The sequence below is a fragment of the Kwoniella europaea genome, chromosome 2, assembly GCF_036810445.1.
Source record: "Kwoniella europaea PYCC6329 chromosome 2, complete sequence".
NCBI lineage: Eukaryota > Fungi > Basidiomycota > Tremellomycetes > Tremellales > Cryptococcaceae > Kwoniella > Kwoniella europaea.
In genome coordinates, this window is record NC_089488.1 from 3,933,242 (window position 1) to 3,960,093 (window position 26,852).

At 46.3% G+C, this 26,852-nt stretch overlaps 9 protein-coding genes across 9 annotated transcripts; 5 read left to right on the forward strand and 4 right to left on the reverse strand.

Moving 5' to 3' along the window:
* Positions 1-137: 137 nt before the first annotated feature.
* V865_007824 (uncharacterized protein) lies at positions 138-2,500 on the reverse strand (the record flags this gene model as incomplete). The annotated part of the gene is made up of 2 exons (XM_066231566.1): positions 138-1,969; positions 2,125-2,500. The coding sequence occupies 2 exons, from the start codon at positions 2,498-2,500 to the stop codon at positions 138-140; spliced, it is 2,208 nt and encodes a 735-aa protein (XP_066087663.1).
* Positions 2,501-3,470: 970 nt separating this feature from the next.
* Positions 3,471-5,069, reverse strand: V865_007825 (uncharacterized protein; the record flags this gene model as incomplete). The annotated part of the gene is made up of 1 exon (XM_066231567.1): positions 3,471-5,069. The coding sequence occupies one exon, from the start codon at positions 5,067-5,069 to the stop codon at positions 3,471-3,473; it is 1,599 nt and encodes a 532-aa protein (XP_066087664.1).
* Positions 5,070-6,787: 1,718 nt separating this feature from the next.
* Positions 6,788-9,392, forward strand: V865_007826 (uncharacterized protein; the record flags this gene model as incomplete). The annotated part of the gene is made up of 8 exons (XM_066231568.1): positions 6,788-7,148; positions 7,217-7,601; positions 7,681-8,085; positions 8,151-8,394; positions 8,466-8,507; positions 8,621-8,878; positions 8,973-9,231; positions 9,286-9,392. The coding sequence occupies 8 exons, from the start codon at positions 6,788-6,790 to the stop codon at positions 9,390-9,392; spliced, it is 2,061 nt and encodes a 686-aa protein (XP_066087665.1).
* A 1,674-nt stretch (positions 9,393-11,066) lies between these two features.
* V865_007827 (uncharacterized protein) lies at positions 11,067-13,630 on the forward strand (the record flags this gene model as incomplete). Its single annotated transcript, XM_066231569.1, has 12 exons — positions 11,067-11,503; positions 11,622-11,860; positions 11,931-11,986; positions 12,040-12,126; positions 12,191-12,318; positions 12,375-12,447; positions 12,507-12,693; positions 12,757-12,838; positions 12,896-12,987; positions 13,069-13,240; positions 13,306-13,512; positions 13,582-13,630. The coding sequence occupies 12 exons, from the start codon at positions 11,067-11,069 to the stop codon at positions 13,628-13,630; spliced, it is 1,809 nt and encodes a 602-aa protein (XP_066087666.1).
* Positions 13,631-13,964: 334 nt separating this feature from the next.
* On the reverse strand, positions 13,965-14,809 carry V865_007828 (uncharacterized protein; the record flags this gene model as incomplete). The annotated part of the gene is made up of 3 exons (XM_066231570.1): positions 13,965-14,056; positions 14,124-14,209; positions 14,331-14,809. The coding sequence occupies 3 exons, from the start codon at positions 14,807-14,809 to the stop codon at positions 13,965-13,967; spliced, it is 657 nt and encodes a 218-aa protein (XP_066087667.1).
* Positions 14,810-16,382: 1,573 nt separating this feature from the next.
* On the forward strand, positions 16,383-16,963 carry V865_007829 (uncharacterized protein; the record flags this gene model as incomplete). Its single annotated transcript, XM_066231571.1, has 3 exons — positions 16,383-16,638; positions 16,695-16,776; positions 16,822-16,963. 3 exons carry the CDS (start codon positions 16,383-16,385, stop codon positions 16,961-16,963), a joined length of 480 nt encoding a protein of 159 aa, XP_066087668.1.
* Positions 16,964-17,111: 148 nt separating this feature from the next.
* On the forward strand, positions 17,112-18,346 carry V865_007830 (uncharacterized protein; the record flags this gene model as incomplete). The annotated part of the gene is made up of 6 exons (XM_066231572.1): positions 17,112-17,149; positions 17,203-17,364; positions 17,415-17,629; positions 17,685-17,920; positions 17,993-18,259; positions 18,317-18,346. The coding sequence occupies 6 exons, from the start codon at positions 17,112-17,114 to the stop codon at positions 18,344-18,346; spliced, it is 948 nt and encodes a 315-aa protein (XP_066087669.1).
* Positions 18,347-18,876: 530 nt separating this feature from the next.
* V865_007831 (uncharacterized protein) lies at positions 18,877-23,773 on the reverse strand (the record flags this gene model as incomplete). Its single annotated transcript, XM_066231573.1, has 6 exons — positions 18,877-19,584; positions 19,662-20,141; positions 20,207-20,740; positions 20,826-23,176; positions 23,246-23,593; positions 23,659-23,773. 6 exons carry the CDS (start codon positions 23,771-23,773, stop codon positions 18,877-18,879), a joined length of 4,536 nt encoding a protein of 1,511 aa, XP_066087670.1.
* A 695-nt stretch (positions 23,774-24,468) lies between these two features.
* V865_007832 (uncharacterized protein) lies at positions 24,469-26,490 on the forward strand (the record flags this gene model as incomplete). Its single annotated transcript, XM_066231574.1, has 8 exons — positions 24,469-24,720; positions 24,783-24,804; positions 24,875-24,981; positions 25,097-25,398; positions 25,490-25,504; positions 25,563-25,666; positions 25,736-26,242; positions 26,333-26,490. 8 exons carry the CDS (start codon positions 24,469-24,471, stop codon positions 26,488-26,490), a joined length of 1,467 nt encoding a protein of 488 aa, XP_066087671.1.
* Positions 26,491-26,852: the final 362 nt, after the last annotated feature.

The window sequence follows — 26,852 nt, forward strand, 5'->3', positions numbered from 1 at the left end:
CTTGAAAGAGAGAAGGACAAAAACCAACAACCGATACTCGAGAAGGTGATAACAAAGCATTGCAAATCACCACAGAGTGCAACCCTTCGTGTCAACTCTTACCCAACTCGCTTTGTCCACCATCACTGACTGCTAGTTCAGTGGAAAGGCCAATCCCCAAACCTCCTTCTTACCCTCCCGACAGCCCACGCACCAATACTTCTATCCTCATCTTCTCTATCCTTTTTCACTTGTTCTGGTTCTCGTTCAGGGGACGATGAAGGTTGATACCATCCGAACCCCTTGATTCGCCATAGATCGTTGATATGAGCATGAGGCAACGAATGAACAGTCCACCAATGAGCATGTTGTTGTGGTTGGCGATTTCGTCGTGTTTCAGGCGATACTCTTGATTGAGAGGATGGTGCTGGAGGCGGAGGAGATGGTGGATCTTCATCCTCTTCATTCTCCTTTTTAGGTGCAGAAGACTTCGTACTGGAGGGATCAGGAGTGCCGGTGGTTTCTGATGGCGTATCGATCTTCACTGCTGCCTTGTAAGGGGTTTTCACTTTCTCAAGGGGAGTTTGAAAGTGGATGCCATCAGTAGGTCCATGTTCAGAAGCCGATTCGATATCCTTAGTGAGATCCTCCTCGCTCGACTTGGGAGTTGAGCCTTTGAGATTAGATCTCGTACTGGTTTCTTTCCAATCTACTCCGTCCCTGGAATCCTTCTTGGCATGTTTGCTCTGATCATCCATATACGACTTTTTCACTCCCTCAATGGCTTTCATAATATCTCCAAAGGGCATCACATCGTCATGATTCCCCGCTAGTCCTAGTCCGAGTCGCGCATTGGGGAGGACTTTAGGTTTGTCTTGATTTGGTGCGATCGATACGGAAGGTGGGATAATTGGAGTTGAGAGATCCTCTGTAGGTATGTTGCTGGTTCCACCAGTATGAGCCAAAGAACCTTCTCCTCCTCCGACAGACACTGATCCAGATCCACCAGAGCCTGATCCTGAGCTAGAAGAAGAACTACCTTTGGGTCTACCGACTTTCGACGTAGTATTACTCTTCTCTTTCACCTCTTTCAACTCTCTTCCCAACCCTTCTAGGACACTTCTAATCTCATCCAACTTGTTCAAACCCTGTTTACTAAACTGGTTAGTCAAGCTGACTTCTCCAGAGATATCTTTGATTATAGATCTACTGAGATTCGATAATTTATCGGAGAGTAGATGAGATGCCGTATTGAGCTTAACTATCTCCTCGACTATCTTGCTTGTACCATCCGCAATACCGGGAGAGGAGGAGATTTTGAGTAAAAATTGCTGAATTGCTTCCAATTCGGTTTTGAGTGATACCAAATCACCTTGTTGGGCATTAAAATCCTTGGAGATCATCCTGAACTCTTTCTTTAGATCGTGCCTCATTTCGTTTAAGATCAAATTGATATCATCCTCGTGGATATTTCCACTGAGTTGGGTATTGAGAGATTTGATTGAAAGTGAATTGTCGAAAGGAGTTTGATTCGGCCTCGCTTGATTTTTGACGTCCTTCCACAAATCCGAATCCGACTTACTAGTCGGACCATCATTCTCAGTCCAAGATCTAGTACTCCCTTGTCCATTCTCCAATAGCTTCTTAACACCTATCAATTCCCTACCCAATTTACCCACTGCAGACGCTTCGTTTGACCTAGTAAGTTCCACCAGAGCCAAGACCTCTTGTAAACCTTTGCTCACTTCTTTCATCCTATTATACGTTTTGTACGATATCATTCCTGTGAATAATACCACCAAACCACCAACGAGGTATATTCCATTGTTGGAACTTGACGACTCGCGGATATTGGAAATTGCCGAAGGAGATGACGAAGGCGAGGTGGAATCGGAATAAGGTAAGAAGGGTTTGATCTTCAGGGCGTCGTTGTATCCTGCTCGGTAGGTTGTTCGGAGGATCGTATCGAGGATGAGTAAATTACGGGATTCTAGAAGTGAAGTGAAAGGAGGTGGAAAGTGTCAGTGTCCTCGTCTCTGACACCACATGAGGACATGGTGATGGTTCCAATCAGGTTGTGGATGTGGTTTTGATATAACAGGGGCTACAATGAGTAGCATGGGGTGAAACATCATTGTCACTCACTCGATCGTTCATCCCCAGACTGATCACCAGCACCATAAGATGCGCCCTCATCATTGTTCCCCCTTGAGACGTTCACCCGTCCGACCGGCCCAACATCCTCCTTTTTGGGATCACTATCATCATCGATCCTACCGTGCCCATGACCATGTCCATGTTTAATGAAAGGCGATTTATTATCTTCACCCTCATCACTATCAGTATTGCTCCACTTCCTCACCCATACTTTTCTCTTCCACCTTCCCTCGGGATCTTGGTCTTCCCAAGTCTTCTCATACTTCTTCCATCCATTCGCTCTATCCTTCACCTCATCTCCGGGATCGGGATCGGTAGATGATTTATGAGTTCTCGCAGGTTCACACGAAGTGAAGAATCTCATTATGTCGTTGATCACCTCTCACACTGGTACAAGTATGTTTGGAGCGGAATCGTGGTGATAGAGGTGATCGTGAGTGGTGATACTGTTGCTTGAGACCCTATTTGACAGTGTATGATAGGTACTGGTAGGGGTTGATAGATCGAAGATGGATGGAACGATGATGATGATGATGATGATGATGATGATGATGATGATGGGAATTAATGTGGTATCGTACGTGATCGTCATTCAGCTGACCTCGGTCATCCAAAGTGGAGGTCAATTTCTCATCTCTCATACATCTCATATCATATATATATATATCTATCTCGCATCCTCATCGTAGTCACAGCAAGTCATATTCAGTCTCATCCTGCACAACATATCCACAGCAGGGCCCGTATACATACGCAGCTGCTCATACTGACATTCATGACACTTGCATAGGTAAAGATATATTATCAGATCGGATCAAAGGGTACTTTCAATCAAGAGAGTAAACCTGTGGTATTGTATACAATCGTATAGACATGAACATATAATGTCCAATGAATAGGAAACGAAATATTAAATCGAATATGGTTTACTTATCAGACTAGATACTAGAAAAGAAAGAAACAACGAAGAGACGGTAAGGACGTTTAAGACGATTGAATGGTCAAATATCCACACATGTAGTGGGAAGAGGGTGAGGGTGATCTGTTTGGTATCGAAAGCATGAAAAAGAGAGGAAAGAAGAAAAGAAAGTAATGGTTGTCGGTGTGTTGACTTTTTGTTTGAATTTGGACGATATGTATGTGAACATATACGTGTCCGACTTGAGTAGCTTTCGTGTTACGTGAGAAGCTATGACCGGCCTTCAGCACTCAATGAAGAGGTGAAGATAGGGGTTGGGATCCGACTTGTTGATTTGACTTCGAGAGTTTGTAGCCGCTGGAACCGATGCTGCACTGCTGGATGGAAGGTTTGATCGGAAAGAGCGAAAGTGAATTTACAGATAAGAAGCGATCTGATCCTTTCCGATCAAACCCCTGTCGACCAAACTCATCAAGACTCCCGTGAGCCCGCTGAGCTTGTTCTCGAGATCTTCAACCTTCTTTTCGAGGTATTCAGATCGTTCGATCTTGGCTCGTCGTTCATCTCGGGATTTCTTGGCGGCGTCTTTCGCCTTATCTCGGTTGTCGGCTATCCTCTCTCCAAATTCCTTGGCAGCATGTAACTTGTCTGCTGCAACGTCTTTGAGCAGCATATCGAAAGAGGGGTAAGATTGGATCTGGTTGATATCCATACCCAAGATAGATTGGGCAGAACCATCCTTGAGGAATTTCTCAGGAACGACGGATTTAGGTCGAGCGGTAGATGGTTTGCCAGAGATGGTCTTCTTGATGGTTGCAGGTGTAGGAGATCCAAGTTCGCTTTCGTCCGCACAGGAAGAAGATGGTGAACCGCCACCTTGTAAAGAGATCGTCTTGGATTTGACTGATCCTGAGCCAGGTGGTCGTCCCCTCTTCTTGGTTGGCTGAGCCCCATCAGCAGACTCGGAAGACTTTCGCTTGAGGGTGGTAGATGCTGGTGGGCTAGGTGGAAGAGAAAGCTGAGATGGTCGGATCGAAGTAGGTGAAGAGATAGTGGAAGTAGCAGATGGAAGTAGCTTATCGAGCAAAGCATACGCATCTGTTAGATCATTGACTGAACCAGGTCCAGTGGAAGTCAACGAAGGCTGTTGTTGCTGAGCGATCTTTTGTTCGCCTAATTTGCCGAGTAGGTTGGTGAGACCCAATTGACTAGCTGCATCAGCACCTAGATCAGTGTGAAGGCCGAAGTCGCCAAAGCTGAGACCAAAGGTGTTGGTCATTGTAGGATCGGTCGTACCTCTGCCATCGGGACCTGGAGCAGGTATGGGAGCGGCAGTCATAGCAGTGAAGTCGAAGTTGAAGTCGGCTGGTGGCTGTTGAATATCCTCAGGTTGGTGAGTGATACCGACAGAGGTGGGGAGAGGGAAGTCGAAATCGAAGTTGAAATCGAAATCAGTCTCTGGGTCGAGAGCGGCTGATTGTTCCGACTCGGTGGATTTGGGAGTAGCAGTTTGACAATCGGATGGTGCTGGAGAGTTGAACATGGGAGGTACGTTGGTAGCCTCACCAAGATCCGCATCAACCAGGAACTGATCCCAATCAACTGACCCCATGTTTACGTTGAGACTATCGAAAGTGAATTCCATTGATTCGGGCTTCGTAAGAAGAAGTAGAGGTAAGTGTGGTAAAGTGGTTGTAAAGTTCAGAGCTAGATTAGGCTCGGTCGGGTGAACTTGTAATTGGTGTTCCTGAGATATACTCGGCTGACGAGAACTGGCAAGTACGGTTGTCGTCTTTTGTTGCTGTTGCTGCACGTTAAGTGAGACTTTATGGGTGGCTCGACCTAAGTTGTGACGTCGGGTTGTGATAGGAGGTGGTGGGAGTCGAGTCGGTAATGGCGTGAAGGCAGGAGTACTTGATGATGATGTACCTTGAGTAGGTAGATATTCTTGATGACTATAGATTGATACATGAGGAAGGACGTGTCGGAGACAGAAGACGGTATGATGTAACATGGGTGAAGGGTGGGTGAGATAAGATAAAAGGAGAGATGAAAAGACAAAACAACATCAGCACGTGTAACCATTGTGTGTCGTGAAGAAGCAAATAGTAAAGCTGTGTGTGTAAAAGGAAATGGATGACTCACGTCTTCTCTTGGATAGACTGTTTAACGTCCTTGGACTGCGGGTTACGATTGACTAGGTAAGTGAGTTGGGGAGGGGTCGAGTTGGACACCGAGCTTGACAAGTTCGGAGTTGTTGTTGCTGTGGTTGTTGGGCTTGTTGTAGTTGTTGACACGCGGGGGTTTGAGTGAAGCAAGACATCTTGGGCAAGAGTTTGATGAACCGAAGTCCGTTGGTTGTTGTTTAGTAAAGTAGTTGAAAGTAAAAGGGGTTGTTGATGACTTGTAAAGTATCGTCCTGTGTTTAGACGACTGGGTTCTCTTCTGTTCGAAGACTGTTCACTTAGGCGGTGAATTGCATGTTGGATAGTAGTTGTATAATAGCTATGTAAGTCGTATGAGGAAATTGGTCTGCTGTATTGTGGGGTTGTGGGCTAAGCCAGTGAGTTGGTAAGACACTTGTGAGTATGGTCGCTGTTGTTCAAAGTGTCTGATGGATGTTAAGATGGGGGTTGTGACGAGAAGAGAGAAGGGAAAAAGAAAGAAGAGAAGGGGGGGAAGGGGAATGTGTTATCATACGAGAAAGAGCAGGGGTTCAGGGTTTTCAGCTGAGTTTGGCTCATCGGCGTTAGACACCGGCGATATACACGAGGCACAACAGTTAGGTATGCCAGTAGGCATGCGGAGAATAGGTTTATATGATGGGTCCTTTGTCTCTTTTGTGGCACTTTGGGGACTCCACCAAACAATGAATCACGACGAACGTTTATCTTCTGTCTCTTGAAAGCTACAGTATTCTCATCCGTTTTATCAGACACGTTGCTTACTCACTTCCTTCATATGATCAGATCTCTCCTATCTGCCAAAGCCTCATTCAGATCAGTCAGCGGCCCATAGACATCATCTGATGCCGAGAATAAACAACGCTATGCGGAAAGGGGGAAGCAAGTAAACCATGAACGTGCTCTTCCTCCTTTAACCATCTCTGGCTATTCCAGGTTGATGATCAACCATGATTAGATCAACATAACAGATCTCGACTTGTTTCATGTCTATACAGTATCTTTATTCCCGATACAGGCTGAAGCGGGGGAGCGAGGGGATGTTAACAACCAACGTTCCATTTTAGACCAGCGCTAGTGACTGATCACTAAGAACTGATTTGTTGTTGATGTTCATCTCTTGAGTAGCAATCGAGTATCCATGTCATAACACTATAACTTGCCAATATCAGCACTTATACTACTGACCCTCATCTTGTGTAAACTTAATAGCGGTCCATATTGTTCACATATAACTGTGCATACTGTAAACAGCAGGTATATCGCCTTGATACCATCAACATCGACATCTAGCAATTGTCTCATATTGGGGGAATCAACCCTGTGGATGACGACGTTGAAAAGAGCAGTCGAAGGAGAACTTGAGGTCATACGCGATTCGTATATAAGGATCCTTTGTGCGAGGAGCCAAGGGTTACGCACATGACGATATACACGAAGGCCAGATATCATAGAGTGTCTTGAAGAGAATCAATACAAATACCCACCATTGGGTCACCCCGGATCGCATATATCTCTATCCCTCGACAACCTACTCCCCCACCGCATAATGTCATCTCACCAATCGAATCCGAATAATCCAAGAGGAAACTCATTCCAGATCGTCTATCCTCTCACACCACCTCAAACACCAGAATCACAAGCCTATCAATCACCGAACACAACTCCAGTTCAACATGAGAACACAGAGTACGATGGAGATTCAGTTCCACCTCCATTGTCATCTGCCATTCCGGACTTCGACTTAAATTCCATACCCGAGGAGGTAACTGATGATGGACATGCCCAAGATGAAATTTCAGACAAGTATGTATGGAGAAAAGGGATGAGCGAGGCCGAAAAGGATGAGAGGGAGGCGTGGTTGTGTGAGAAAAGGGGTAGGAAAGGGCTGAGGATCGTCATTGTTACGGGTAAGTTGGCTCTAATTTTCTAATACTATAGCAGTACTCAAATTGACAATACATCACCAATCACACAGAAAACTTTCTACCTAAAGTGGACGGAGTAACTCGCACACTCTCAAGGCTCCTCGAACACCTCCAATTGCAAGGCCACGAATGTATCCTTCTCGGTCCAGCATCCACCTTATCATCCTACGCCTCTCATCCACTTGTAGGCACGTTGGGTATTCCCCTAGTGGTATACCCAGGGTTGAAGTTGAATTTCCTCCGACCGAAGTTCCTCAGTATCATAAGGGATTGGGAGCCCGACGTGGTGCATTTCGTCGATCCGATTTGGTTGGGTGCCCAGACGATATTGGCTATGGAATTGGGTTGGGCAGGTGATAAGTGGTTATCCCAAGAAAGCGATTCGCCGACCATGGGTAAAGGACTGGGTGGGGCGGTGGTAGCTAGTTATCACACGTAAGTGAGACTTATTCCTCTGATAAGAAAAATGTGAAAGGTCGACCAGATTGTCGTACTTACGAAAAACTCTATTCAGTAACTTAGCAACCTATGCGACCCTCTTCGGCCTCTCCTTCCTTACCCCGATTATCTGGGCGTTCCAATCTTCCCTTTATTCCAAATTACTACTCACCCTATGTCCAAGTCCCAGTACGAAGTCGATGCTGGAATCTCAGTCGTTCAATGGGGTAAGGCTCTGGCCCAGAGGTGTCAATCTGAGTCAATTCGGACCTCACAATCGATATGAAGCACTTAGAGCTAGTTGGGGTATAATTATTCCTGAGAACAAGGAAAAGATACTCCTAGAATACACGAAGTATGATTTGGAAAAACAAGGAATAATGACTCCTCCTTTGACCCCTTGGAATGGTCCTGTCGATGGCGCGTCCATCTCACGTGGAGGTGGTGAGGATAGAGTGGTCTTACTGTATGTCGGTAGAATGTGAGTACCATTTTAAATATCACATCTCACAAATCACCAATTACTAACGTAAGTATCGCAAACAGATCATGGGAGAAGAATCTCCAACTTGTCCTCTCAGCCTATTCACTCCTAGCTCAATTTCTACCTGAAGGCTCGTTGTTGCCTAAATTAGTATTCGTAGGTGACGGTCCAGCCAGATCCGACCTCGAAGCGAGATGTTCTGCCGAGAAGGACTGGGACGTAGCCTTCATGGGTCATAGACAAGGTGAAGAGTTGGCGAAATGTTATGCCTCGGCGGATATTTTCGTTTTTCCCAGTTTCACAGAGGTAAGCTGTCGTACACTATACATGTACATCTGATGAAAAGTTGATCTAATTAAACGTCGTTCGCTTCATAGACATTCGGCCAAGTTGTCTTAGAAGCTTTGGCATCTGGATTGGTGAGCATACACCTTTCCGTTCCGGTTGACCCATCCCCTTACTTTTACACTATCTTACTTGACTCATATCACATCACATGTGATATGCTGATTCTTTCCTGAACAATTTCCAGCCCGTGGTGGGACTAGACGCAGAAGGTACGCGAGACCTTGTTACCCACGATCAAACCGGATTATTACTCTCTGTACCAACTAAGGAAACAACCTGGCCTCAAGCTTGTAAATCCGACTCGTCCTACTTCCAAGAACTGTCCTCCACCTACGCACAGATGATTTCGACATTGGTGGTGGATCGCAGGAGAAGGAGAGAGATGGGTAGAAGAGGTTCGACTGAAGGGATAAAGGGATATACCTGGTGGGATGCCATGGAAGTGAGTGTGCCATTAATCTATATTCATTCGCTCATAGTCATGGTCCCAATCTGTAAGAGAGCGACATATACTAATATCTCTTTCATATCTATAGGCCTGCGTAGACGGGTATAGAGAATCCATGAGGATATCCCGATCGAAACGAAACGTCCAGATTATACCCCACTCACCAACTGAGGAATCCGTCATTATACCCTCATCTGTACCAAAACAACGAAGGGGATTATCATTAGTGAACAGGGTGGTAAGCCGAAGATTGGCCTACAAGCAGCCTAGAGCACCTATCAGGGGAGGAAGAGGCAGGGTTAGGTGGATGTTATCAAAAAAGGACGAAGGAGGTTGGATGAGTATGAGTGAGTGACGTGTAGCAACAACGATTAGATTGGCGATGTGACGTTGTGTGGTAGGAACACTAGTCAAGATAATCATGACCATCTGTCTGTTCTACGCTATTTGGAGACATCACAGCTCTCAAATCACCTCCGACTCTTTCCTCGAAGCTGGGAAATTGTGACCTTGATCACCGGAACCACCTCGACATTCTTCTCACAGTCAGCCCTCTATTCGGAACGAGTTTATCCGTCCTATCAAGGAGATTAGCGTTGTTTCCCTCCATTTCTGAAAATATTTCACTTGACACGACTTTAATGACCTTGTTTCAACTCCTATACATGTATCTCTTCCATCTAATCTAAGCCCCGATCTTCCTACCTTCTGCAATACCGGTTGTGTGCCATTTCGCATATAACAAGACAGCGCAGTTCGTAGCTTGTTTCCGATGATAACATCACAGTTCCTCGTAATTTGGGAGGTACCATCATTGTATACACCTACACTTAGTCCGTCTTGTCTTCTTAGTTCTACTGTGTTAAGGCAATGCACCTATTCTCCTATGTACTATGCAGGCACATTTCATCTCGATCAGCCTAATCAGAACGCATCTCTTCTCGTTTGGGATCAAGCAGAATCATTCTTATTCAAAGACACGGAAAGAGGTGCAAACTGAACACGCATATTGCAACACACTACACCGCATATACCATAAAGCTTGTGGTAAACGGGGATAAGTCAGTCCAACACTGCTTATCAGATTCTTTCCCAGTGATGACTGGTAAGTTGTGGGAGGGACATCTTCACCTCTCTGCATTGTGGATGTCTCTGCACACACAGCTCGACTTTGCTCTGGTATTGGCCTCTTGATTTCATACTTATAGCCCTAGAATGGATTTCCAAATATCAGTGATAGGAGTAGTACGGACACAATGGAAGGAATATATACAGTTTCACAAGTCTATCCCAGGTGAGACCGGATCTCCTTTCACCATCTTCTTGCTTTGATGAAACCCCATGGTATGTGTCTTCGATTCCGAGACAAGAAGTGCTCTTCGTCAATAGTGAAACAAGGTGCACCTTAAATTGTTCGTGTGAATCGGACTGCTGAAGGTTACAGGCGATACTGCCACCAGAGACAAACATACAATAAGCTACATTGAGTGAATCGCCACTCAGAGGATCAGGTGTATTGCTGGTTTTCTCCTCGTTCGTTGGTCGGTGTCGGGTGCTCATGCACAACTGTTTATCTCCTCTTCGAACCCATTGTCCACCGACTGATAGCTCACATATATGCTCCTCACGTGTACATACGAATGAGTAATGATATACTCGAGTAAGCCGGCGGTGTCATTCTGTTGAATCTACGTCACATTCCTAGCACCCTGAGATCTCCGATCGATCTGACTGAGTACCCTCACCCTCACCATACGAGCACAACCTGCAACCTCCACCTAACAAGATGCAAGTGTGTTCTAGTTCAGCTCCACTCTTCTTGTCAGTTGAAAGGCTACTCGTGCTCATATGTATAATTCGATCATTCGCCGTTTGATGCGCCAGATAACGGTACAGCATAGTGATAACATGGCCAGACAAGACCGACGGACGAAGATGAATAAGCATGTCTCGTTACGAGTGATCATAAAACCGCTCGGATACCGACGTCACTATTGGGTGATGAAATATATAACAACATGTGCTGACTGTATAGACCAGTTTTCATCCTGGGATATCACCTCTATCGAGTGGACACTCCCTCAGCGGGCTATTCCTTCTTTCGCCTTTCACGTTCACTCGGTACCACGGCCAATCCCAAGTCATCACGACTGTCGCAGTATATAGACCGACAATCCTCGCCATGCCTTACAACGCATTTCAGACCACCTTGGTGGGCACAGTCATACGCTTAGTACAAGGCAATAGACTGCTGAGATACCAAGATGAGATCGAATGTCCAGAGCGGTATACCAAAGAAGAAATAGCTAGACGACAGGAGAAGGAATCACCTACACAATCACGTAGGGTGTCGAGGTATGGAACTCCTGCTTCAACTGATGATGCTACGATAGTAGAGGAAACGAATCCGCCTCGTCGATCAGATTCAGATGAGACCATCATAGAGAGAAACCCAGATCATGTCAAAGATCTGCAAAAGGGAAGAGGGAAGGAGGTCGTAGGAGAGTACAACAACAGTCGTAGAACTGGAATGGCGAATGATGAACAGCAGGCTGAAGAAGGGATGAAGGAAGATCCAAACTTGGTCACTTGGTATGGTGACGATGATCCTGAGAACCCGTGAGTACCATCGCTCCTCTTCACATAGATATATTCGGGAACCCCTTTCATTTCTGGCTTTTACCTGCCACATCACAGGTCAGTCATAGCTAATTTTAACATGTTCATATCCATACAGCTACAACTGGTCGACCCGATACAAGACCTTCGTCGCCTTGCAGATGTCTTTCCTCACTTTCGCAGTCTACATCGGCTCATCGATTTACTCAGCAGGTGTGGAAGGGATAATGGAACAATTTACTGTATCTCAGACAACCGCTTTAGTGGGATTGACAGCGTTCGTCATCGGTTATGGTATTGGTCCAATGTTATGGTCTCCAATTGCCGAACTGTCAAATGTAGGAAGAATGCCCGTCTGTAAGTCATCCTGTTGCCAACCTAGTTATAGCCAAAGAAAGGAAAGGCTGAGTGACGTATGACCATGCAGATGTCGCTACACTTCTCATCTTCGTCGCATTGCAATTTCCAACGATCTACGCCAACGTAGGTCAAGAGTCACCATAAACATTTGAGTTTACAGCTGATTTCCTCTGCAGAATATCCACACCTTACTCGCGATGCGGTTCTTTGCTGGATTCTTCGGTAGTCCCGCTCTAGCAGTCGGAGGGGCAACCATGGGAGATGTGAATTTTATTACCCATCTCGCCGGCCCACGATCGTCAGCTGACGTATCAACATCGTTCATAGATGTTCAAACCCAAACATCTGGCATATGCTATCGGTGTATGGGGCTGTGGCGCGGTTTGTGGTCCAGTTATAGGACCTCTGTTAGGAGGATTCACATATCGAGCGAAAGGATGGACTTGGCCATTATGGTGAGCACAAAATATGGCTGCAGATAAATATGAGAGCTTACTTTATACATATGTAGGGTCCTCGTATGGCTCTCTGGAGGATGCTTCGTGTTGATCTGCGTCTTCTTTCCTGAAACTTCTGGTAAAAATGTCAGTACACCGATACTCAAGTTTTAGTGGCTTCGCTAAGCGTCTGTCATGACTTTCAGATCCTACATAGGCGAATGTTAAGGCTCAGAAGGATTACCGGAAACAACGACCTAAAAACTCAAGCAATGATTGATTCAAGCCATCTATCCGGTGGAAGGGTTGTATATGAAGCTCTGATCAAACCTTTCGTGTTGTTCTTCGATCCAATCCTACTGGTCTACAATACTTATCTTGCCCTTATCTATGGTGAGACCTACGTCTCGACTGCTTCCATCATCACATCAGCTGATCGAAAGCTATGGTAAACAGGTCTTCTCTACATCTGGTTCGAGAGTTTTCCATTAGTATATATGGAAGTCCACGGTTTCAACCCTGGTGAATCTGGTACAGCGTGAGCATAACATCTCCCAGTTATCTCGACAGGAAACCATGTTCACCCTTGCTTCAGCTTCTTGGGTATATTCGTCGGCGCGTGGGCAGCCTGTGCTGTATTCTGTTACTACATTCATGTGTATTTGGAACCGATTTTCGACGCAAACAGTGAGTGATCTGTACCTGCAATAGTAACTGGATAAATTTGCTCAAGCGATCAAGTACTGATTGATGGGTATCATTACGCAGATGGCTTGATCCCATGTCCAGAAATTCGATTATATCCTGCTCCTATCGCTGCCGTCTGTATTCCGATAGCAATGTTCGGCTTCGGATGGTCAGGTCAATACGAGTCAGTCCATTGGATCGTCCCAACAATATTCACCGGCTTCTTTGGTGTAGGCGCATTCATTTTGTTCCAGTAAGTCGCGAACTCGCTCTTGTGAACCATTATTTGACATCCGGAGCTGACTGCATGCGATCTAGATGCATTTTTGCCTATTTCGGAGATGTATTCTACGAAGAGATCAGTTCCGTCTTCACCCTCAATGACCTCTTCAGGTCATCTTGGGGTGCCGCTTTCCCCTTATTCGCTAATGCCTTGTTCAAGCATCTGGGTATAGGAGGTGGGAATAGTCTGCTGGGAGGTTTGGCATGCCTTTTCGTGCCTGCTCCTTTCTTATTTATCAAGTAGTGAGTTGTCAATTTACCTTCAAAGTCATCTCATAGTAGATATGTGCTGATGGTACTTTCTCTCGCTAGTGGTCACAAAATCCGGGAGAAGAGTAGATACGCTTCGAACAAGAATTAGACGTGAACTATGGGAGTGAACGATCTAGAACGTTACATCTGAGATGGTAGTACTCGATTCGTATCCCATTATGTATCATCAAATTGGCACCAGGTACGCTCGAGTAGCTTCTATTTAGTTTCATCATTCTATAGAAGATGTAGCGAGTAATGACCGAATGTAGCATATGCATTGACACAAGTCAACAGCCAAGCAATACCGCTATCGTAGAGTACAATTATCTCAGATACAAATACACCTCTCGTTCACTTACAAATACACCTCTCGTTCACTTACAAATACACAAACGCTGAGTTACAGATAACCATCTTTCTCCCAAATCCAAATCCATATCCTACCCGCCCTTCTCTTTCACTTGCTTTCCATGACCTTGTCTTTGGATTCCCATCGCATATTCATATACCAACCTTCCACCAAGCATAGCCGCTACAAAGACACAACAGCATCAGATTTCTCTTCTGCGTTGACTTCTTCGTAATCCAAGGTTACTCACAATACAACAACGCCAGCAATGCTAGTGCATTGAGTATGGTCGTAGTCTGGGGTAAAGGTTCACCGGGGTAAAACCATCCCCTGTACCTGTACACCGGGAAGAAGATCCGACTATCATCAGTATGTGATCATTTCGGGGGGTCAAACGGAACCTGACGAACGACCATCTCAAGAATGGAATGCTGTTTTTGATACAAGACTGACTCACCAATTATAAGCTGCAAGTGCGACCACCATATCGTTCATACTAGCATGCTTGATCGTCATCTTCACTTTCCTACCTCCATTATCACGCATATTCCAAGCTGAATCGACAACTTTAGACCAATCTCGTCCTTTCTCAAAGTACTCCTTCCTGATGAGCTCATATGCTTCACCTGCACCAGTAATAATAGCAGGTAGAGCTGATACGACCCCTGCACCAGCCGCGTAAAATCCCAAGGTCGATAGGGTTGCTCTGGGAGGAAGAACGGAAGTAGGATAAAGAGAGAGAGGTAAAAGATCCAAGGTGGATATACCGAAAGAAGCTGTCAGGAAAGCTATTGGCCAATGAACAGTCGCAGGATGAATTGGATGACCAGCCGATAGATCGTCGTGTCCTGGGACTTGGCCTTGAAGAATTTGAGAGGATTCATGAGCGACTTCCTCGGCTTTGCCAGAGGCGGTGGAACGAGTTGATACGGGCATGATGCGTCACAAGTGTCGATTTTGGCGTTCGAAAACAAAGTGTCAAGAATCAAGTCGCTTGAATTGTATATACAGGCAATACTTGTAATGTCAGTTCAGTCTATGATATGGCATCGTACTTGTATATCTATTTCTCACTGGACCAACCACGATGAGATGATGACAGGATGACGATCTCAGATCGATCGAGATAAGGGAATGAGGGAATCTCGATGACGTTTACGGAGATTCCCATCCTGTCGTTCAATGGTGACGCGGCCATTGTGACATGTGACTCGAATCCTACATCGCCCTACACAGAGGAAGAGATGCATGATGATTGCACCACCGTCGTCGTCCGGAAACCAAAAAGTCATGAGCTCGAGCAATGTTGAAACCGATTGTGAGAACAGGAGGCTTATTAATGCCGATCGTAAAATGCAGAGTCCCATCCAGGTTTTACAATAATCTGAACGTTGGCGAGGTATGATAGAAATATGACTTTCGAGGGTGCGTGAGACGTACACTATAGCAGACGATGAGAAGCTGACAATGGGGAAGCTCACCCAGTCTCAATTCCCACCAAATGTTACGCAACCTCCAAACAAGAAATGGCCAGACGGCGATCAAAGCACGCAAATCAAAATCAGTTCTGCATCTTTTCACCCCTATTCCATCAGGGCAAGGGAGTCACGTCGCGTTCCTGTCGTCAATTTATTTAGGTGTCCGACTTTTCAAGAAGCCTTTCATCTAGGTGTCCGGGACCCGGGCCTCGCTGAGGTACAACCCACTGTCGCGCATGAAGTAACGCCGTCGAGCGCCCGTAACCAGCTGGTTGAAGAAGAAATCGACGCTCCTCATGACCAGATTACTGTAAGGATGGTTTGCTCGGCGGTTGTTTGACAATGATGGACTCTGCGTTGGGCGTTCGATGGTCTAGTATTCAAAGTCACATTTGGTTGACAAGTTACGGCTACTGTATCTTCTCGAATACGACTGGGGATCTGCTCTTCAATCGACCATGTAGTGCCCCTATAGCTGCGGATTGGGGCGTCTCTAAGTCACCGAACGGGTAATCTTGTGCGCACAACAAACACAGATACCATGATCTCGATTGCTCAGCCACAATGCAACCTAGATGACAGACGACTGTACAGTTCTTCTTTGCTCAGGTGGGCATTATGCATCCGACTGGAAATCCGCCATATCGACGGCCGACAGCAGCGCCCAAGGCACCTAAATGGTGCAGGAAGTGGAGAAAATTTATAAAGACCATTCATTGTATGCCTGGCTATCGGACCCGAAATTTCCGGATTTGATCGTGATCGCTGACTCATACTTCCTTATCACAAATGTTCCGATGTCCAGCAGTGCTAAGGGAGGAGAAGCTGCATTCTTCGAAGAGTTGTGGACGCCAACTTTGATCCCGAGGATCATTTGATATAGTTGATTAAGAACATGCGGCCGAACGAGCATGCCAAGTACACCCAACACGAGTCCAAGGAAGGTTTCCCACCTATGGCAATATAGATAAGCCTGCCGAAAGTATTCCCAGATCCCTCTGTTCGGTGCTGCCCATACAACCTTCCTCAAGATGTCCGTCAACGAAAGAACGGGACTTGCATTAGACAACCAAGTCGATAACGAGAAAGGCAGAGATCTAGCTTCCATACCTACCCTTCCTCGGGATGAGCAAGATGAAGAAGGCCCATCTCCAAATCGCTTCATACCCCTCAAGTACCGTCTGATTGCATTTTCCATGGTGGTTTTCTTCAATACCAGCTCTTCGTTCTCCGAGAGCACTCTCAGTCCGTTGAAGTCTACATTCCGAGAGCAGCTCAAGGTCACTAGTGAGTAGCACTAAAGAAGGCGATTGTCTGACTACATACAGATGCGCAATATGGAGCAATCTCGTCCGCATCAAGTCTGGTCAACACGATTCTGCCTGTCATTGGGGGGCTGGGTATCGATTACTGGGGTGCTACATAGTAAATCTACAGCCACCTCCAGGGTCATGCTGACTGGCATAATAGCGCATCGATCATCTGTAGTACTTTCATCATGCTCGGAGCTATTATCTCTGCCGCTGGCTCGAACACATCACGATTCGGCTTAGTAGTGGGAGGACGAATTTTGATGGGCTTTGGATCTATGGGTGGGTCCATGATACAATAACGCATGGCTAACGGACATAGTCATTGAATCTGCTCAGCTCAAGCTATATACTCATTGGTTCCGCGGAAGTAATCTGGCCCTTGCTATCGGAATTGATCTGGCGTGGAGCAGGGTATTATCTGTCATCTCGAGAAGTACGGCAGTCCCAATGAGTATGATCAACGGTTGGTGGGGTTGGGCGCTTTGGTGAGAGTGATGTGCACAGTGTGTATGAGACCAAGCTCATGACAGCTTCTCAGGATTCCCGCATTCACCACAGTAGCCAACCTTATCATCTGCATCATGTATTGGGCATACGAAAGGAGAGTACCCAAGCAGTACAGACCACCTCTCGGGAAAGACGCGGCGAGGAAAGAAGGTGCTTTAAGGAAGGCCATCGAGTTTAACAAGATATCCAAGATGTGAGTGAAGGTTGATTGGTTGATATTTCCGTCGCTGACTATTCTCCCAGCCCTCGATTCTTTTGGCTCTTTGCAGGCATCCAATTGTTCCAGACCTCGGTCGTTGGCGTATACAGTAGTAACCTGGCAGATATCCAAACGCAGACTCGAGGCACCTCGAAACTCGCTGCGGGTTACAATTCTAGTCTTCAGAGCGTTGTACCCATCGTGATGATTCCCCTCGTGGGGGCGTTTATCGATAGATTTGGAATGCGAATGTATTTCAGTAGGTCGATTCATCGGGTAAACCTATACAGTCTCCGTTGACCGTTTCGATCTAGTCTCGTGGACCGCCATGATGTACGTGATTGTGATAGGCCTCATCGGCCTTACCCAAGTCCATCCTCTTGGACCTATCATCCTCGGCTCTTTTGCTTTATCCACCTATGCTATTCCCTTCTCCGCTTCGATCCCAGTCATGATTGGCGATGCAGACATGCTGGGAACGGCCATCGGAATATGGAAGGCTTTTGGTAACGGTGGAATCATCGTCTTTGACGTTGCAGCAGGTGCCATTGTGAGTGAACTATACCTCGTGTTCATTGAGTTCATTGAATGGTCGCTGAAAATCACCTGCATCGATGCGTAGCAAGACTTGTCGGGCACCAACAGTTACGACAATGTGATCTACTTGTTGATGGCTTACAAATCTTTACAAATCCTTTATGGATTCTTCTTCGCGTGGCTGGATGGGAAATGGCTGGCTAACTCACTCCGTAAAGGTGAGAAGGAAAGAGTCGCAATTCGGGACGCAGCACTGGCAAACAACGTTGTTCTGCCTGGATGGAAGCCGTCTAAGTGGGGTATGTGGATCGTCATGGGCGAACTCGTTGCCTTGACAATCACTGCTTGGGTAGTGAGTGCTGCATCTTGACGCTTCTCGAATATGTTGCTGATCGAACGACACTCGCAGGTGTACATTGTATATTCGCTTGGAAAATAGATGCGGTTGACAGATTCAGATGAACCCGGTGATGAGTATTGCGATGATGGAGCTTTGTATGTGTATACAGCGTCTTTGCAGTATGGCTGTAAAGAGATGAAAGAATGTGAAGCTGGATGCATGGTTTGACAACATGTTGCTGAGCTAGCTCTCGAGTGCAGGATCACTAGATTCCACTGAGTTACTGAGGATATTCTGCACAAACACCGTCTGAGCACTACTCGTACTGAAAAGGATTGTTCTCAAATTATTCATGTCCGTGCATATGAAGAGTGGTGTTTTGTTTGACCATACTACTGATGATGTTAATCAAAGAAGTGACGGGTGTGTATATGATATGTTCATTTATGAATCAATATATGCGTTGTGTCTAACCATGCTAAAAAAATCGTATTTCCCCTTTTTGCTTTTTACTTTTTTTCTTCTTGTATTCTTGTTTACCACCACCCAATCAACCATGTTAATTCACTATCATGCAAGCATCCGCATCTTCCTGGAACATATCCATTATCCTCCCACAATGAATTGATCTATCGCTTAGCACCTGTTCTTCTCTTACCCCTCAAAGCGTTCTTGCCTCTCCTAGCGGCCGAAGCACTCGGCTGTTGTTGGCCTTGGATGAACCTTACCAGCTCTTCGACGCTTTCCGTACCCCTAGTACCGATGTTTGATCCTTCGGCCACTTGTCCTTGTCCCTCGGCTGACCCAGCGGAGGCAGCAGCAGGTTGTCCACTAGCATCTATGGGATGTCCAGCAGCAGCAGCAGCGGCAGCTAAAGTAGCGGGGTCAACGATTCGTACTCCACCTGAACCAGATCCATTTGCGAGGGTACTACCAATCCTTCTGCCCTTTATACCTCCACCAGTAAGTTGGATTCGTTCCTTGGCAGCTTTCAATCGTTCTTGTTGATCCTTCTTCAATTGCTCATTCCTCTCTTTTTGCTTCTCAACATTGTCGATGACAGCTCTGAGTAGCTCGACGTTCTTCTTGACTTCCTGAGTCTGCGAGTGCTCTTCACCTAATCTAGCACTGAAGATGTCAAGAGCCTTCTCCGATGTGGATAAGGCAGCAAGCATGTCTCCGGCGAGGAAGTGAGATTGAGTGAGTTGGTGGAGGACCTGACCCGTTTGTATGTGGGAGTCACCGAAAAGAGATAAGGTGGAATCGTAGACTTGTTTCTGAAGAACGAGGGCGAGGGAGGTCTCGTTGATCGCTTGGAGGACGACACCGGCGTTACTCTGTAGTATCAGAATTCGTTAGCATATGGCATGGTGGAACGAGACCAATGGAGCAGTGTAAATCTGGTAAGACTCACCAAGACAGTGTTGATCTCCGGATGATTAGGTCCATGAATGACATCCCAAAGTTTCAAAACATGTCTGAAGTATCTGAGGGCTTGTTGGGGATTACCCTCAAGGTTTTCCAACATGGCGAGGTTGAAGTAATATCCAGCGGTTTCGCTGTGATAAACACCGAGTGTTCGCTCAGCGACGATGATGGCTTGTCTTTGTAATCTCAGCGCAGTGGAGATGTCCAACCCTAATGGCTGCTCTGGATCAGCTGCCCCCTCTGGATTGGCAGCAGCTTGAGCGGCGACTTGTTGTATCTTCAATCGTGCTAATTGATGGATCGCTTGAGAGTACTGATTGTATACCGAAGCTACCTCAGGGTGGATTACCGAGTATATGTTCTCGTATAATTGTAAACCTTCCAACATGAACTCAAGACCAAGGTCGATCGAACCTCGGTTGATGGTGTTTCGTCCAGCTTCGAGTATTTCTTCAGCAACGGTGACCTAAGAGAAGACGAGAATCAGTGATACCGTATCGGTATGTAGACGCGTGTCCAGATCGTACTTACAGTAGGAGCAGTGGATTTGACCACAGGGACAAGAGTCAATATATCTTCAGGCTCGAAGGTGTTCAGTCTCTTTTGGGCAGGTGCCTTGTTCTTCTTGTTCTTCTTATCTTTCGACTGTTTGATGTCCTTCTCGTCCTCGGTCGAAGATGAGTCTTGATCTCTGTCAAAGTCGTAATCCCTCTGAGCGAGCTGTATACCAAATCTGACAGCCAGTTCTCTAAGCAATTGTCTTTTCTTCAAGCTTTCTTCAAAGTGAGCTTCATCCACAGTGAATCTGAATCTAAGTTTGACTTCATCGATTATAGCCTTTCGTAATGATTCAGGAGTAAGTCTGGTATATTCAGGTTGCTCTTCTCTGTCGGAGATACCGATTGGGTTGAATGTGGCTGAAGGCGAAGAGTTGTATGAGGAACCGAGAAGACAGTTCAAGAAGTGAGAGACAGCGTAGGTGATCGTTTCAGGCTGAAGGTTGGAGATGAGGGTTCGAAGGATGTGCTTGGATGCCCGGAAGATCATCTCTTGAAGGACGATTGCCTGAAAGGAGAATGAGGTTATAGCACATTAAACCAACTATCCAAGTGATCCGACCCGAAAGCGGTTACATCGAAACGCAACTCACCTTCAAAGCAGCAAGATGACCGGTCTCCTTCCTGGCCTCACCCTCTGGCCCAGCAGAGAACTGTTTGATGGTGTTGGCTAAATGACCCAGATACCTCATGTTGATACCCCTTCCGTGCAAATGCTTAGTCAAGGAAGCACCATCCATGAGACCCGAAGTGTTGCCGGTAAGGACATCCAAAACGACGGCGGGGATAGCGATAGATCTGAGGAACACAGAGGCATCTCGTACAGCTTTGACAGATGGATCTGTCTCATCGGTGATGGTGGACGGTAAGAAAGGTTGATCTTCGGAGGTGGTAGAATCTTTTGATGGAATCTGATCCACGAAAGCATCTGGGTTGAATTTCAATTCGAATTGCTTAATATCACCGATTACACTGGCATCGACAGGTTTCTCTTCTTCCGCTCGGTGGGCAGCAGCAGCTTCAGCGGCAGGTGATTGTTCTTCTTTTGGAGTAGACGATTCATCCAGAGCTTGACCTTCTTTCTTATCATCATTGGTGGTAGATGGTCCAGCTTCTTGCGCTTTGTCTTTCGAAGCTTGTTCATCTTGTTTAGCTTTAGCTTTCTCAGCTACACCTCTAGCCCATCGCTTCAACTCTGACTCCCAGAAAGTTTCCAACAATTCGGGTCTAAGCATCGTCAATCTGTGTGGGTATTTAGCATCTTCAATCTCATAATCCTTTTCCAACCATTCAATATCGACAGGTGATAGTCTTTGAGCGTCAAGAAGATATCTCCTTCCATCTGTACCCTTTAATCCTTTTACTTCTGAACTAGCGTAAAATTCGTGTTCAACGCCCTTTCCGTCCTTGATCTTGTGAGCGGCGAGTTTCTGCGCTTGACCAACCGTAGCCATCAATTTATGAGTAGCTTTGTCCCAGTGCACTGAAGTAGGTTTTTCAGAATCGATACCGTAGATCATCATTGGGTTCTCGTTCTCGCCTTCGACGTCCGTTTGGTCAGCTTCTCCGACATCCACGGATTTATCAGCAGAAGGTTTCGCAGGCGAATCGCCAACTTTGACCCAATCTTCCTTCTTCTGTGCTTCACCATCTTCTGCTGAGTTGGCCTCTTGATCTTCCTCTTCTTCCTCCTTCTTTCGGTTGGAGAAGATACCAGGTAAGATGGATTGACAAATCCATCGTTTGCCTTGCCAGTCCACGATGGTGTGACCAAGCATGTACAGACCATCAACGTCCAGTTTATTCAACAACTTCACACCGGCTGCATCCTTTCCATGGGAGATTCGCATAGCTGCATCACCGCCCAAGTGGCCATAAGCGTTGAGGGCATCGGAGTCACCCTGAGTGATAAAAATGTTGGATTGGAGATACATGTGAGCTTTTGGATCTTCAGATGGGTTGATGGCAGGTATATCACCTCTTGAGACGGTTTGTACCGCTCGTATAGCAGCTTGATCAAATTCCGCCCATACCTTCTGTAACATCTTCTCTCTAAATACTCTCTCTTGCATCGATCCTCTGGGCAATTCTCTAATGCCTTGGATTTCCTCATTCCAGTCTCTGGCAGCATCGACACTATCAGCACCATAAGCACCGGTGTGTAAGAATGCTAGTTGGGTTCTAAGGATTTCAGCCGAGGTGGCAGGTTTAGGGATGTTGGTTAACCATGGATAAGCGGGTTCAGCTTGGGGAATAGCGACAGTCGAAATGGGGTCGAGAGAAGGTGGTTCGGTAGATAGAGGTGACAATTTAGATAGCCTTTCCGAGAAGAGAGGCGACAAAGAATGTAACAAATCGATCAAGGAGTGAGTAGGTGCAGGGTTTGAGCCATTGTTATCTGTTCTGGGGGAAGGATCGAATTGGTTGACGTTCGATTTCGAAACATACCAGCCTCTAGTGGTACAGATGATCGTAACGGTTTCACCTTCTAACAAAGCGACTTGGAGGTATAATTGATGACCTAATTGACGCAAGTGTGGTGGGGGAGGATTGAAAGGGGAGATCTGGATAGATTTCAAACATGGTAAAACTTCCAAAGGCGATTGTGAGAAAGGTAATCCTCCAAGTTTCGTTGATGTCCATCCTTCGGATCCTTTCCAATCTGCAAAAGCATGTGATTTATCATTGGACACAGCTCTTTGCACTTTCACCAATTCCTTCTTGCCTCCTTTACCTTTTCGTCCACTAGGCAAGGATACCTCTACTTCCTCATACTGGGTCTCACCACCTGACGACAGGACTCCATCACGAACAGATTCGAAGATTGTGGATCCAGGTTGAAGGGCGATGGGAGTGGTCGTTGTGTTGGCGGTGGTACCAGTAGGAGCGATCAGTTCAAGTATTCGGAGGACAGATTGACGAGCGGTGAATTCTCCGTAAGGTTCTATGGGATCAATGATAATGCGAGGTTAGGCAAGTACAAGAAAACCAGTGTGAAGCACATGTAGCTCACCCTTCACAACCTCCAATACCCTCTCACCGTCCTCCTCGAGGTGGGCAAAAGCATCTTGAACTTCCAACCATTCATTCAATCTCTCTCCTGCCCTAATCTCGCTGAAATCTTCCTTTTGGGTGAATACCTTCCCTCTTCCGTCATCGCCCTTGACGAACGGTAATCTTAGAGAGTATGGTCCAAGCCAGTATGCTCCAACCCAGTCGTTGATCAGCAGCTTGATGTCCTGCATGGTCTCCGTAGGTTGAGGGTAGATGGTCAGTCGATCGCGGGGTTCCGAAGAGTCCTTGGCCTTTGGCACCGTACGGGAACACTTTGGAGTTGGCAATCGGATAGTCAGAGGGGGTACTATAGGGAGATGCATCATGACCGATTCAGAGCACGAACATACATTGTAACACGTTATCACTTACAAGGAACAGCTTCAGGTTGATCCTCTACCTTTTCTTCACCATTGACCTGATCGACATCTTGAGCTACATCAGCTTGGCCAATAGGCTGCTGCTGTTGCTCCATTTGGTCTGACATGATGAGCTATGGGCTATGATACACCTGTAATATACAGGGATGTGAATCGATGATATCTGGCAATGTATATACAATGCAGACGTAGTTTACATCTTTCTACGCTACCGCTGAGATCGATCTTTTTCTTTCACTTTCGACTTTTTCAACAGGTAAATCCGAACAGTCACATGGAGGCCACGTGGGATTCGTTGGGTCGGACCTTCCAACCGAGTTTCGCCGATATCCCTAGCGCCAAGGACGGATGATCGCATGTCAAGTGAGATGTGCATGCATGTTGCCTCTGCAAGTGAGGTCATTCAAACATAGTTCATAACAATCATCTGGATGGAACACAGTCTTCCAGTCATGCCAATATCTCAAGGTATGAGTAACGTCATCTCCACCGATAGTTGGTAATCGGCCGGCGGTTCAGAGAGGGAGAAGAGAAACGCATAGGTGATAGCAAAGGGACAGTATAGCCACAGGATATGGTGATCTCCTCGACCTGGTCCAGTGCGAGGATATACGCTTTGAGAACAGCATAGTCTGAACAAGAAGTGGGTTTTGTGTAATTAGCTATGGTGTTCCCAGATTACGACAAGATCAGGCACCTGGAAGCGGTGACCACCGGAAGATCCTGCGTAATTACTCTCATTGACAACCTTGATCTTGTTCATAAAGCCTTCCTACGCATAAATAGACTCACTAAATTCAAGATGTCAGCACCTCCGAATCTCACACCGGAACAGATAGCCAAAGCAGCTGAAAGGAAGGCAGCGAAATTGGCCAAGAAGAAGGCTATAGCGGATGGAAAACTAGAGTTGAGTGAGGAGCAGAAACTAGAGATCGAGCGAAGGAAATTCCTGAAGCGGGATTGGGTGTCTGTGGGATCAAGCTCGAATTTGGAATCAAACGCACCAACTGAGGATGAGAAGGGGAAAGAAAAACTCAAGATTGTTACTTGGAACGTGAGTACGGTGATGATCAAGCAATTTCTGTCGAGTAATGATTGATTGTCGATTCCTTGTAGGTATTGGCTCAAACGCTAGTTCGTGAGTATACCTCTCCGTCACAGTGGTCTACAAACAGACTTTTATTGACAAGAATATATAAACGCCGTAGGCAGAGAGCTGTTCCCCGGGTCCGATTGTCTACGATGGTCAGACAGACGAGCAATGTTGTTAGCAGAACTGGAACACCATTCTCAATCAGACATCATATGCTTGCAAGTACGTAAAAAAAGCTGTCTAGAGCATTGACCCCTGGTTGTATGATGCGGTTTTCTCTCGTTACTAGCATCATCCGCTGCAAATGTCTTTACTCATGTAGTATCTATCCTCATAGGAATGCGATCGGGTCAAAGAATACTCTTCATCCCTCCCCCAGCACACTTCCGTTAAAGGTTCCGGTCCAGGTAAACTCCACGGCTTGGTAATTTTCTACCGCACATCTAGGTTCTTCGTGCGATCAAGTAAGCTGGTTCACTTGGATGAAGAGGAGATATCACCAAGTAACTCGAGGGAGAAAGGAGAAGACGGAAAGAGGCGGAGAGGTGGTAGCAGGCAGACTAAGAATGTTGGATTAATCGTCGCTTTGGAACAAATTGACGGGGGTGGAAAGGGGATCGTGGTCGCTACCACTCATCTGTTAGTGAAATGAATTCAGTCCTCTTTTCAACTGATTACACACGTATTCATAACACAGATTGAACGCTGATACTACCGTTGGTGCCTACAGCTTTTGGCATCCCAAGTGAGTAGATTCGCACAGATTCGACAATGCCATCCCAAAGTATCTGACGAATCTTCAGATACGCCTATGAGCGAGTCAGACAATCTATCATCATCCTACGTAGTATACGTCAATTTCAAAAGGATAACGATTGTAACTCATGGCCAGCCATCTTCGCAGGAGGTGAGCTAAAATCGAGCCTTTCTTTTCATTCTGGAGTCATGCTCATCAATCACGTTCATTACTTTGCAGACCTTAACACTCAACCCTCTGAAGCCACCTATCAGCTGCTCGTATCTCCTCATACTCCTTTGCCAAAGAGCATGATCGATGAAATATCTTCTTCGAGACTGGTTCACGATAGCGTAGCCAAGATCTCGCCCTCCACGATTACAAGCGTCTCTGAAATCCATTCAACCACAGCTACGGGAAGTAACACACCCACAACCAAAGAAGACGAAGAAGGTGAAGGGGAAGGGGAATTGCCAGATAATAATGAGAAGAGCATTGCCAACACTCGTACACCACAAGCGAATGATGGGATATTACCCGTAGGAGAATTGGTCAAATCTATGCAGGAGATCTTACCCGAGGGCGGAGCAAGGAGTGCTTACGGTTCTACTGCATGGGGATCCAAAGTGGACAACCAGGAAACATTTGGGCGAAGAGGCGGATTCGAACATGTGAATGGGAATCAAGTATCAGGAAAGGAAGAACCGTCATACACCTGTTTCACACCTTTATTCAGGTTGACGTTGGGTGAGTGTTTGGCTCCGGCTCCGGCTCCTTGATGGATCATCTACGATTCCCAGCATCTTGACATCGCTCATGCTGACATTGTTAAAACAGATTATCTCCTACTCCTTCCCGCTCTTCCCGGTCATAATCCAGCTGCGATCACATCGATATACGCACCACCAAAGATAGGGCAGCTAGGTGAAGGTCTGCCCAGGAAGGGGATTTGCGCGAGCGATCATTTGGCTGTGGGATGTGAGATCTCCTTTTGAACCCACTGCACAAAAACTCGGCATCCCTCAATTGCATTGATTCTTCTTCTCGTCGTACCGACGGTCACACTGATATAGATTCATGCACCCATATACATTATGCATGACATTATGGTGTCAGATGGTAGACACCCTCCAAGATGAACTGGAGCTATAACAATCATTCACCGGAAAGATGACGAGTGGAGGTTGATCACCTGATCCTTCTGAATTGGCCTTCATGACGTCGGTCATATCGTCACAGTGCGGGCAGGTTGATTACAAAGGTACATTTCTGGGTACTTTATCTCGAGCCATTCGATGCAATTCTCGCGTTTCGTTGGAGCTTCCACAGCCGTGAAATATACAAACCCATCGAGAAA